The sequence below is a fragment of the Gallus gallus genome, chromosome 18 (assembly GCF_016699485.2).
Source record: "Gallus gallus isolate bGalGal1 chromosome 18, bGalGal1.mat.broiler.GRCg7b, whole genome shotgun sequence".
Classification (NCBI taxonomy): Eukaryota; Metazoa; Chordata; class Aves; order Galliformes; family Phasianidae; genus Gallus; species Gallus gallus.
This window is the reverse complement of record NC_052549.1, coordinates 5556253-5568364: the sequence shown is the minus strand read 5'-3', so window position 1 is coordinate 5568364 and position 12112 is coordinate 5556253. Positions and strand designations below refer to the sequence as shown.

The window sequence follows — 12112 nt, the reverse complement described above, 5'->3', positions numbered from 1 at the left end:
AAAGAACCAGAAAAGAGGAGGGGGAGGTGGGGGGAGGAAAATAAATAAAAATAGAAACTAAGCCTTGGATAAGGTATCTTGAGGACAGATTAGAAACCACATCTAACAGGTAGCAACTGCCCAAAACCCAGGATCCTCTGGAAAGCATAATGAAAATGGAAAGGAAGACCTAAGGAGGGTTTTCCAGCACATCTACTTCAGGATCTTGTCTTGGAGGCTCAAAACGTCTTCCAGAAGACATTAATATTACTATTTACAATGGCAAAAGCAGAATGTGTGGGCCAGCCCTAGCCAGTTCACAAAGAACACTCCCCCATACGCTTCCAACCCTCAAGTGATCCTTAAGTGCCCACTACCTACATCTCTGTCCCATCTCCCCTGGCAAGAAAAGTCTTAGCTTTTCAGATGGCTCATATCTACAATAGTAAGCTCACAGCAAGCATCCCATCCTCCCTGATGGCACAGAATGCTCCCCAGATAGAAGACTGTATTTTGTACCTGAGTGTATGCTGCCACAAAGGAATGAGACCCATCAAAGAGGAATAAACTGTTGAGTGCATGGGAAGCATTTTGTTGTGCTTGCAGCTGGGAGCACATTTCAAAGGCTACGCAGGCACCAAAAGAGTATCCAGCAATGCGATAAGGTCCTTCAGGCTGTATCTGCTTCATACAGTCAATATAATAGGATGCCAGGCTCTGTATGCTGTCCAAGGGAGCAGCTAGAACATGAAAGCAAGTTAGAGTCAGGTGAAACAGGCACTAGGAGTGACAGCTGCATTCTCAAGAGCTCAGAACAACTTTATCAGAAACATCCATGCTATTTTAGAAGTAAGCTTCTAAATTATTGTAAGCAACTTTCCTTTTAGACAGGTAACAGTTCTGCTTCCAGTCTGCAAAAGGTAGAAGGCCATGCATTGTTTCTCTCCCAAATGCTTATCTGCTGGAAGTTACTCAGTGCAACATTTAATTGTTCCATTTTCCCCATACATAAGCTCTTCAGTCTAACCTAACACTTCTCATTACCTGGGGCTGTTTGCCACAACACTGTATGGATTGCAGGCACTGATGGTTTGGTCTTCTGCATTTAAGGGTCTAGAAACAAAACTCCCTCTATGAAGTAACTGAAGTTCAGACTGTTGGATTTACAAAGTCAAGATGCTGAAGAAGTGAAATACCTTTTGTGCACTGGAGTCCATAGCAGGGCATATGAAGTTTGGAGGCAAGAGTATAGAAGACTGCAATGGATCCCTCAATGGGGTGAACAAGGAAAAGAGGGCGTTCTGTGCTCTGAACTTCATTGAGACGGGTAATCGTTGGCCCTTCTGGATTCACCAGCAAGTTGTTCAAATCCAGTTTTGGAGGCTCACCTGGGCCTGTCTTCAACACTTGTGATGGCTTCAGCTCTTTGAAGAAAAGCACAGCAGACAAACACAGTTAGGTACAGGATCAGAGACTTGGTCATGTAGCAATAGCCCTAAAAGAGGTGCTGAGAACTGCTCTGGATTAGCCCACTGGCTCACTAAATCAAGGCACTGTCAGTTGCTCTATGGCAGCTGTCCATGCTTTTGGCTGCAGTAAACATAACATTATGGCCACTACTCTACAAAAAAGCAGAAGGTCTCAAATCACATCCTGCACACAGCTGTGTAAGAATACTCATGCAGACAGATCCTATCCAGGCAGCACAACAGCTTTCATAGCCTTTCTTATACTCCTTCCCTGGAACCAATGGGCCTAACTTAATGTCACCATATTTTAGCACAACGTTTGCCATATAAAAAAGCCTTTCAGCTATAATCAGATACTATTTCACGATTTGATAAAGGCTTATGTCACCAGAGATGAAAGCAACAGGTTCAGAGCACAGTTGTTTGGACTCAGCTGATGGGTAGCAACCCTAATCCAGACACCATACCCTCTGCTGTCCCAGTCTTGGAGGACAGTTCACGCAGTTTGTTGATGGTGAGGAGTCGGATCTCCCTCATGGTCATTACGATGTCGTAGTCTCTCTCCAGCGTCTGGCGCACCTCCACACCCATCAAGGAATCCAGGCCCAAGTCTGCTAGGGAGCTCTCAGCATTCAGACTGCTCACGTCACGAACACCTGAGGATACAACAGCACACAAAAGACTTGAGCTCTAGATCTCTCTAAAGCAATCTTCTCAGCTTTTCACTTTTTCCTTGAACACGAATATAGCACAGCTACAGGGCAGAATTTACTATTCAAGGTCACCTAATGCTTTCAAAAATCACCTCTTCTACAATCCACCTCTGATTTACTATTTAGATTGTGTGTTAAATGTGCACAGCTTTATGACAGGCAATATATGAGTCACAGCTACATAGCTGTGAACACTGGCACTTCAGATCTAGAAGTTCAAACATCCAACTACAGAAGTTCCACCTATGGAGGCTGTAACTGAAGGCACAGCCCTAGACCTGACAAGGTGTATTACTCTAGGCTGAAGCAGGTTCACTTCCTAGACCTCTTCCCAAGCTACCCAGCACTCTGAGAGAGGACAAAATGTCACTGGCTGCTGCCCAGTCCTCTCCTACCTGGCAGCATGGCTTAATGAGGGAAACAAATTTTTGGTCACTACTGGACACAAAATACTGGAATAGATGGACCTCGAGTCACACCCTATCACACAGTTCTCAGGTTCTCATGCAAACTGCTGAGGAAATAATCATACCAGCAGTATCTCCATGACTGCTAAGGCAAAGGATGTTTCTAGAAACAATCAGAGGCTGAGGTACTGCACATCAGTCCCTGTTTTCCTCCCAGTGTGGGTTGAAAACACTATCCCAATCAGAGCATACTGCAGCAAGACCCCTTCTAAAAATGAGCACCAAATATGCAACTGCTAGACTTTGCATTTACCAAGGATATGAGCAACAGCTTCTACAAGATCCCGTTGACTTCCGCCTTCACTTTTCACAGAGACCTTCTCTGCTAGGACAAAACTGGACATAACAGGATGAGGTTGATTCAGGAACATATCGAGCACCTCCAGGCAGGAGCTGATTTGCTGGAGAACGGTTCCCCCAATCACAACCTCCCTGTTTCCCATTGCCTTCAGGATGCCCACATCACCAATGGCTCCCCACTGGACTGCCAGGCCTGGAGGAGAAATCACAATGAAGAACACATTAGGCAACTAATTTAAGCACATAGCAGCAACAAAAGGGAGCTAAGCAGAAGTCTGCATTTCTCTTGTACTATTTAAATAATCCATTTTCATTCACATCTGAATGACTCAGGTTAACAGCTGCAACAGGAAACAGCCTTCATCACTCCAGACACAGATTCCCGGTGAGCTGGTTCTCCTCTGAATGTCTGGGAGGATAAGATTCTTCTGTGCAGTGAATGAAGCCATCTTACCTGGGAGCCCATCGTGATGCCGCTGCTCACAGATACGCTCCATGGCAGAATTAGCAAAGCCATAATTACTTTGCCCAGCATTTCCTCTTCCACAGCTTACAGAGGAGAATACAACAAAATAGTCCAGGTCCGGGCACTTCTTACGAGTCACCCTTGGGATAGAACAGGTGACAGAGAAACCCATCAGAAAAACTGGAAACCACGTGTTGCTGTGGAAAGCTAATTATAAGACTAAATAGCCGAGTCTGGTCAACTCAGTGACCATAAACACAGCTCATATCTGTCCCTTCTACAGATACCTACCAGTCCAAATGAAGGGTGCCTGAATACTTGGGCTTGTTGACCTCCCAGAATAATTCCGGGGTCTGATTTTCAATCATGGCATCTTTAAGGACCTATCAGATGGGTTTAAAACAAACAAATGGTATCAGTATCTCAGTTTCTGTTTAAATTTATCACAGATACAAGAGGATATCACTACACAATGCATTTTTCTAGTTTTACAGCACAGACATATCCTGGATGTTAGCCTTCTTGTATTTCATGATATATCTATTGGTAAGCCTGCTCTTTTCAGCACTGCCACTGCAGTCTTCAACTGGTAAACTTTATATAGGGCTCTTGTCCCTAGAGGACACGGGTAACATTCACTTTAACTCAAAACTGAGCTGGCTGGTCACATATTGTTGCTTCCCAGGTTAAGGGGCCAGACCCAAAAGCCTTCAGTCATTACCTCAGGCCAAAGCAAAACACCATTTGAAACAGAGACAGAACCTAAAACTGTACAGAAGTGGTAAAAGCCACCTCAATGTCTGCTGTCTCTTACAAGTTTCTAAGCCTTATTGGCACTTACCACAGCCAAATTAAAGATGCCCCCAACTGGTCCGAGCTTCAAAGCCTCTTCTATCAAAAGCTGCGTTCCTTCTAGAGTTCCAACATCACTGGTAGAGACCAACACTTGGATTCCCAGCGCCTTCCATTCTCTAACACATTTAGCCTGGTAGCCTTAACAAACAAACATCATCATCTGGGATGAAGCATTCAAACCACCTGGCTTTTATTAATCTGCTTCCTACAGTAGTCAGGAAGACGAGACAGGGACTGAATAGCTAAACAATTCCCAGTTCAGCTACAAGAGGAACACTGGACAAAACCTGAATGGTAGACAGAAATCACTTAAGTTTCAGAGTATCATAAACACTCCTTGTGATCTGTTTATGATAGAGCATGACTGAAGAGAACTTAAGAATTTATATGCCAAGACAGGACAAAGTGGCAAGATTAGAGCAAGACAGCAGGCAACAGTAGGACAACCAGAACTTGAGAGGTAGAAAAGGATTTGAACTACATTTGCAGAAGTTGTCAAATTGTGAACTTGCAAAAACAAAGAAATTTGTACAGGCATAAGTTTTGTTATGGCTGAATTTCACTGAGGGAGCACTGAAGACTACCACTGATAAGAAATCTCAGCACTGAGACTGCAATCAAATTATCCACTCAAAACTGAGTAAAAAAAGTTTCTGGTGTTATCAGATAGCAGGGTGTAGATTTTTACACGAGGTATCTGAAGGAGCAAAAGCGATCAACCACACTCAATTTAAGGGAAAGAGCATCTTTAGCGAAGCCACTGCCACTGAACACAGCAGTGATGTAGCTGGATAAAGACTTCATAAAGGGAATAAAACTAAAAATTAAGAATGCAGAAAAAAAAATCCTGGGTAAGGGAGAAAAAGGCAAACATGGTTTGATAGATTTAGGATGCATAAAAAAAGAAGACAGAAGTAGCTGGAAAAAAAGAGGCAGACTTCAAAGATACTTCACCCTTTAGAATTAAAGGAGTCACAGCTTGTTTGAAGTGAGAGAACGTACACATGAGGGAGGTAAAAGAATAATGAAGACATTCTTATTTGCTGATAAAACACTAAAAAAATTGAGAGAAACAACAAAATGAGGTCAACTGAAAGGAAAATGTGTTCTCCACCCTCTGTGGTTTTTGCTTACCAGTTCGTATGCCAGATCGAGATGTCAGTACAAGCTTCTGTGCTCCTCTCTCAATTAGCCACTGTGCCAACTCAAGCCCAAATCCTCCTAGGCCCCCTGTGATGATGTAAGACTTGGTAGGTGGGCAGGAAGTTCGGGAGATGGCAGAGAGTTTTACTGGTTCAGACCTTAAAGGATATTGCTTCTCCTCTTCTTGGATCTTCCATAACAAAACAAACAAAAAACATCAAAAAGCACATTAAAACTGGATGCACAAACACATTCCCTGTCTTTCCATATGCAGCTATACATGCCACAGTGTCAGCAGCAAAAGCCATAACCCCATGCTGTTACACAACTTCAAGTTGAACTGGATCAAAATATCCAATACAGTCACCTACAGAGGATGACAGGCATTAGGGAATCAACATCCTTATCTTGTTACCTTGATCATAACTTTGCCAATATGTTTTCCTTGTGCCATGAACCTGAAGGCAGCTTCTACCTCTTCTTTACCGAAGACTGTGGTTCTCAGGGGCTTTACCACACCATCTTTTATGCCTTTTGTCAACAACTCTGATACCACCTCCCACTCTTGGTTTCCTTCCTCAAAGATTGAATCCAGCAGGATTCCATGAAACGCCACATTCTTGAGGAAAAGAGCCATTCCTGGAAAAAAGCAACATCATTACCACCTGGTGCTGCTGCCACTTCAAGACAGAATCCATCTTTTTTAGAATCATTTTTGTGTAAGTCAACAGTATAAAACTGAGGAGCAAAGCAGTACTGCTTGCTAGAAAACTCATTCTTGCATATACCCTCCAAAGGCTGTATTCGTTAGGCTGTTCTCTTACGAGTAGACTAACTTAACATAAACTCCACCTACAAGAATTTTGTCAACAGGACAAGCAATGACATGGTCAAATTGATATTAAAAAGGATGTTTTGTAATAGTGACAGGTGAGTCAGAGGTGATAGAGGAGCCAGAATCCCACGTACATCCTGTCCTTCTACACAAACTCTTCTTCACAGGAAACTTTTACTGATGCTAAATTATTATTTTAATTTAGTTACCATAAAAAGTGAGGCTGTCAACATTGGGTACATACAATCATTCCACAAATTGTTGGTGATAAAAGTGAAACAAACTTTGCAACGATGCATTTAACACACAGCTTCTACAAAACAAATGTCGCAGCTCCATGTTTTTCTCAATTTGAATATTAGTCTGTATTATGATAGGTTGTGCTTTCCTGCTTGCTTAAACATAGGGAGACTTATTTCCTGAAGCCCCATCTTACCAAGCTGGCTGTTGTTTGATAGATCAAATTTGCCTATTTCCAAGAAGCGCCCATGTTGAGCAAGACAACGCAAACTGGCTTGGAGCTTCTCTTCTGCCAAGGAATTTAACACAAGGTTGACACCTGTAATGAAAGAAGAAACTATTGGAGAAACTCTCTTCTGAGAGCCTACCCATTTTCTACCAACTTGTAATGCCTGAAGACAAAACAACTGCATCACACGACATAGCTGAGTAAGAAGGAAAAATACTCCTCAAACTAACCTTTCCCATTGGTAACTCGCAGTATGTGTTGCTCAAAGGTTGTATTTCGGGAGCTGGCAAAGCTATTAGCATCCAGCTGTGGGAACCTTGCTTGGAGATACTCACGTTTCTCAGCAGAGCCTGGAAGAGGAAAACATAAGATGACAGTGATGGCAATACTCCCATGTTAATTCTTCAGTGATTAAAAAAAAAACAACAGGGAAACATCTGCAGTCTGAGCAGCCACTGAGCACTTGCTTCAAAGGTTTCAAGCTCTCAATGTGTCAAACCTTAGGACAAAAGCTGTTCATGTACAGCATAGAGTAGTGACCAGAAATAGATTAAGTCTTACAGTTGTAGACTAGATCCTCAACACTCACCTACAGTAGCAAAAACACGGCAGCCCATGCTCAAGGCGATGGCAATGGCTGCTTGGCCCACACCTCCTGAGCCAGAGTGAATGAGGACACTCTCCCCCTTCTTCATACCACCTCGAACCACCAAAGCATAATAAGCAGTGGCATAAACCACAGGCACCGAAGCTGCTTCTTCCAGAGTCCTAAGAAACAAAGCAAAGGGGAGAAGACATATTCAGCCTTGGAAAACCTTCCCTTGATGAAGTTTGCTTTTCAGAAATACGAAGGTTTAACCTGCCAAGATGGACCAAAGAATATAAATGGTTCTCAATCACAGAGCTGACTGCCACAGTGGCCATACAGTGCTAAGGGCCTTTTCTTCTGCAGGAATGTTTTATTAACTCATCAGTAACATATTCAATACCAAAAACCTTTGCTTATACAGAAATAGAGAATTTAGAAAATTAGAAAATAGAAAAATAGAAAGAGCCAAAACCACAAGAAATAGATGGAAAAATCATTGCACAGAACAACACAAAAAACAGTGCTGCAGTCAATCAGATGATTGAGCCAAATCTCACAGCTGCTCATGAGACCACAGCTCGTCTGATTTCCCAGAGCGAGATCTACCCACGTCAGACCAGGGTTGTCATCAGCCTCAAGCAGCAAGGCAAAGCTTATCCACATAAATAAAACAGAAAACAGAAGCTAACCTACCAGTTTTCAGGCACTTCCCATAGAAACCTCTTGTCACAGTCCACCACTGTCGCCAGCCCTTTTGCTGGCAGCAATCCCATCACTCTCCTTCCAGCCAGGTCCCGTCCTGAGAACTCCATGCCCAGCATGCACTGCTGCAACGTCCAGTTACCTACAGGAAGGTAAATGTCTTTTATAAAGGAAAACTTCTCTTCTAAAATCCTTTGGTCAAGAATTTCCTACAATAATAGCCCTTGAAATCTAGAACCTTAGATAAAGAGCTAGGATTTGTTTATTATATACACCGATCGTTAGCCACCATAGTTAATGCCTCATTAAGAATAACAGAAAAGAACTAAATCTCTTACTCTCTACCCTTGACAATACTGCTTTAGTTTCCAGCTTTTATCTGAGAAATTTCACTACAATATCCTGCTCCAAAGTCATTTCTGTTGCTCTTTGGAAATAAATAAGCATTAACTAGAAAGGACAAACGCAGGGAAAATAGCTTCACAGCAAAACCTTTGTTTCTGTGAACACCTGTTTTAAATACAGCCTGATCTCAGTCATGAAGGGAAATCCAGTCCTAATCAAGTAACTTGGGTAAGTTATACTTTGTTTGTTTAAATAGAGCTTTAAAACCACTTCAGACATTACACAAATCCTTACGAGATCACAGTCTCCATTTTGTAGATAGGAGATCCTACACCTTGCACTTTCTTTCCATAAAAGCAAAGCATGTCTTGCAACTGCCAGCTTCCTCAGCTTCAGCTTAGCACGTATCTCATCCATCCATCACTGGAATTTCCATCTAGATGTTTCACCTCACAATTACTATCTATGCAATGGGGTTAATAATGTTTCCTCCCAGCAAACGCTCAGTGACTCTGCCATGTGAGAAGTGGGGCCATAACTGAAGTAGCATTTATAAAGCCTTACTTCAGGACCATACACTAAGGACATATACTTCCTCTCTTAGTGTACTTTCTTGCTAAATAAAACCCAATATATTTTGCATAATCAGAATTACTGAAGTTATATGAATGAATTCTTCCAGTGTCATTTTAACCCACCAGGGATAGCATCTGGAGAAAGCTTTCCTGTTGCCAGCATAATGTCCCGGAAATTGAGAGATGCATAGTAGACTTTGCAGAGCTGAACATTTGGATTGGTTGTTTGGAAGTGTCGAAGTGGGGAAACAATCCAACGAAGGGAAGAGAGATCTCCACGAGTCAACACATTTACGTAGGCATATTCTGTCAGCTCCTGAGGCTGAGCTGCAGAAGGAAGAATAGAAGAACTCTATACACATTGCCACAGGCATACACTTTCCAGAAGGAATAAACTCCTTTTGTAATTGCTACGCTCTCCTCTATTTGCTCTCCACAAATCCCATTCTTACCCTGCAATTCTACCCATATCCTAAGTACTTTATCCCTCCTCCCGGTACCAGAGCATGTTATTGCTCAGTCTGAGCTGGAACAGAAGAATTTCAAGTTATCCTTTTATTATTAATAGTTTAAAAACGTGAAACAATAGCTACTCATACATCTAAAGACTATTCTTCTAGGCCCTGCAAGTGATCCTCAAAGAAGGTACCTTGCTGCAATGGGAGATGCCTGAAGGAACCCCACTTTCCATCACGATACACATTCATCACCAGATCTCTCTCAATAATCTTCTGCATCTCCAGGGAAGAAAGACTAGTGGCTGGGACAGTTGATGAAGGGCTCAGGTTGGAAACAAACACACACCTAGAGGCCAAGAGTTGACATTTTGGTTTGTTTTGTCGCAAGCCTGAATAGAATCTATCAAAAACATCTCATCTCCAAGTGTGACTCGTGGGCATAATTTCATACCTGATTCTGTGGCCCTCTGCTTCCAGGCGGAGGCAGTTCACCATACCCAAAATTCCAGAGTTCCCACAATTGGTGGCAGTCAACCACAGAGGCTGCTCTGATGAGTCAGCCAAGATCTCCTACGGGACAAATTCCAGATTGTTTTACATGAAATCACAGAAAGGAAATATCCCTTGTATTCTCAAGGCAGAAATGAATAAGTTGTACTTCAAGCAAAAACAACCAAACAAACTCTTCTTCCTCCTTCCCTCCCATCACCTCCTTCTCTCCCCTCATAACACTGCTAAATTAAATCTCGTTAAGAAAAGATTTGGAAAGCCAAATATCCCAAACACTGGAATTCTCACCTTTAAGGAGTCAACCCACTTATAATGAGTGTCATCTACTGGCAGAAGAATGGGTGTTTTGGCAGGGGACTGCCGTCGACACAGGAAAATAACTGAGCCAAAGAAAGATCTCTTCATTGCAACCAGATTCAACGAGGCCTTGCTGAATAACTCCTCCCACTGTGCCTGTCAGTGGAAGTACAACCGCAGTTAACAGAAAACTGAAAAACTAAATGAAATCTATGAAAACTACAAGCCACCACCTGTACTCCATGCTGAGTCCGCCCAAAAACCACTTCACCATGAAAAACCAGGCCATCCACCACCTTCTTCCTTTTGCTGACATCCTGGCATCAGTTTTGTACTGCCTCAGCACAAATATGTATTTGATTTGCATTAGACTATTTTATCTTGTGTCTAAACTATTCCTTCCTCCCTAAAATATCCTCTGAATGCAGTAGTACAAGCATCCCAAAGCCCTGGCTAGGGTATGGTCTTACCAACAAGCAGATATTCAAAAGCCAGAGTAGTAACCATACCGTCAAATCCCACACAGGATTTGAATGTGTTCCTTTTATATGTTGCTTTACTTTGAGGCTCTCTGGAGGAACACCTTAATATTTATCACAATAAAGCATGCAAGCAGTAGACTCCAGACTAACCACTGAGGAAGTATTTGCACTTCCAGGTCATTTACCTGAGACAGGAAGCTGTGCTTCTGCTGTAGGTCTGGACTTGTAAGAAAGCTGACAATTTCTCCAAGAGTTTCCTCTTTAAGAAGGGTGTGCAGCAAAACAAACCCTCCTTCTTTCACTGCAGCTGCTAAGTTAGAGATAATTTCAGCTGTGTTCCCCAGAACACTTGTTGAACAGTTGCATACTGCCAGGTCAGCATTGGTCAGATTTCCAGAGGGAAGGCTAGAGGGATCCCACTGGCTAAAGGAGATTCCAGCATCGTGCAGCTCTGTTTCATCATTTGAAAGAGTTTCAGGGGTGCAGTCAGTGGCAATGTAGTCCAGCTGCAACAGGGGCTGAGTATTCAGAATACTTTGGACACGAGAGAACAGACGTCCACTTCCTGCCAGAGCCTATAAGAAGACAAAGGATAGGGAGAGAGGAAATCAAGATTAAAAATGAACAGTACTCAGAATTATAATTGGAACAATAGAAGTAATATTAGGTTAATGGGAGACCTGCAAACATCAGCTGTGGTCCCACCCCAGCCTCTCAGCTAACCTCCACTATCTTCATCCTGTGACTGGTCGTGTTCTCCTTTGCCACATCCAGGCAAGTCTTCAACTCTGAAGAATCCAGCAAGCCATTGAGAAGGGGATCGTCCTGGAGGTGCATCTTCTCCTGAGTCACAATCTGTTCCAGCTCAGAATGTAGGTTTCCATTCAGTTCCAGACGGCAGATTTCAGTAAGGATATGCTGAAGGCCCTTCTGTGCGGGTGGGGATCCTGCAGCAGCCCCTTTGGTTTCTAGGCCATGGATAACTAGTTTGACTCCGTGCAATGCCATCTTAGCTTGTAATTTCTGGATCAGGCCTGCAGAATAGAAGAAAGTAATAAAGGAGGAGTCAAATTTTCAGAAGATTCTTTTCTTCTTCCCAAGGAGAGCATCCCCTCCTGCTTTTGCTATACCAGCTGATGAGCAGCACAAGGCAGAGCACCTTGTATCACCAGTCTAGTCACAAAGACACAGTGCATGCTTCTGCACCTTCTCATAATCACAGATCACACAGAAGCTGCAGCCCCCAGACAAGCAGGCTAATGCCAAGGCAATCTAAACCACCAAAACTACCCAAGGAAAGGCTCCAACTAACAGAAAGTCTCTGATGGGTGAGAGCTTTAGGCAGTTGTGGAGGAAAATACTAAACTTCCATACATGCTGAAGTCAGAAGACGACTTCTTGCTTTATAAACAGATAAAAAACAGCTCATCTTGAATGAGATCAGCGACAAAGATACTC

General features: G+C 42.9%; 1 protein-coding gene across 1 annotated transcript in view; it reads right to left on the bottom strand.

The window, feature by feature from the left end:
• Nucleotides 1–12112, bottom strand: part of FASN (fatty acid synthase) — a 36114-nt gene that overhangs the window by 4929 nt on the left and 19073 nt on the right. The window contains exons 22-40 of the mRNA NM_205155.4: nucleotides 11378–11688; nucleotides 10840–11229; nucleotides 10164–10328; nucleotides 9817–9935; nucleotides 9557–9711; nucleotides 9031–9234; nucleotides 7979–8129; nucleotides 7286–7464; nucleotides 6927–7046; nucleotides 6664–6786; nucleotides 5808–6031; nucleotides 5384–5582; nucleotides 4236–4387; nucleotides 3686–3777; nucleotides 3383–3534; nucleotides 2882–3121; nucleotides 1916–2104; nucleotides 1176–1403; nucleotides 499–719 (exon numbers count right to left, since the gene is read on the bottom strand). Of these exons, the coding sequence (NP_990486.3) occupies nucleotides 499–719; nucleotides 1176–1403; nucleotides 1916–2104; nucleotides 2882–3121; nucleotides 3383–3534; nucleotides 3686–3777; nucleotides 4236–4387; nucleotides 5384–5582; nucleotides 5808–6031; nucleotides 6664–6786; nucleotides 6927–7046; nucleotides 7286–7464; nucleotides 7979–8129; nucleotides 9031–9234; nucleotides 9557–9711; nucleotides 9817–9935; nucleotides 10164–10328; nucleotides 10840–11229; nucleotides 11378–11688 (3614 nt within the window). The remainder of the gene's footprint in view (nucleotides 1–498; nucleotides 720–1175; nucleotides 1404–1915; nucleotides 2105–2881; nucleotides 3122–3382; nucleotides 3535–3685; nucleotides 3778–4235; nucleotides 4388–5383; nucleotides 5583–5807; nucleotides 6032–6663; nucleotides 6787–6926; nucleotides 7047–7285; nucleotides 7465–7978; nucleotides 8130–9030; nucleotides 9235–9556; nucleotides 9712–9816; nucleotides 9936–10163; nucleotides 10329–10839; nucleotides 11230–11377; nucleotides 11689–12112) is intronic.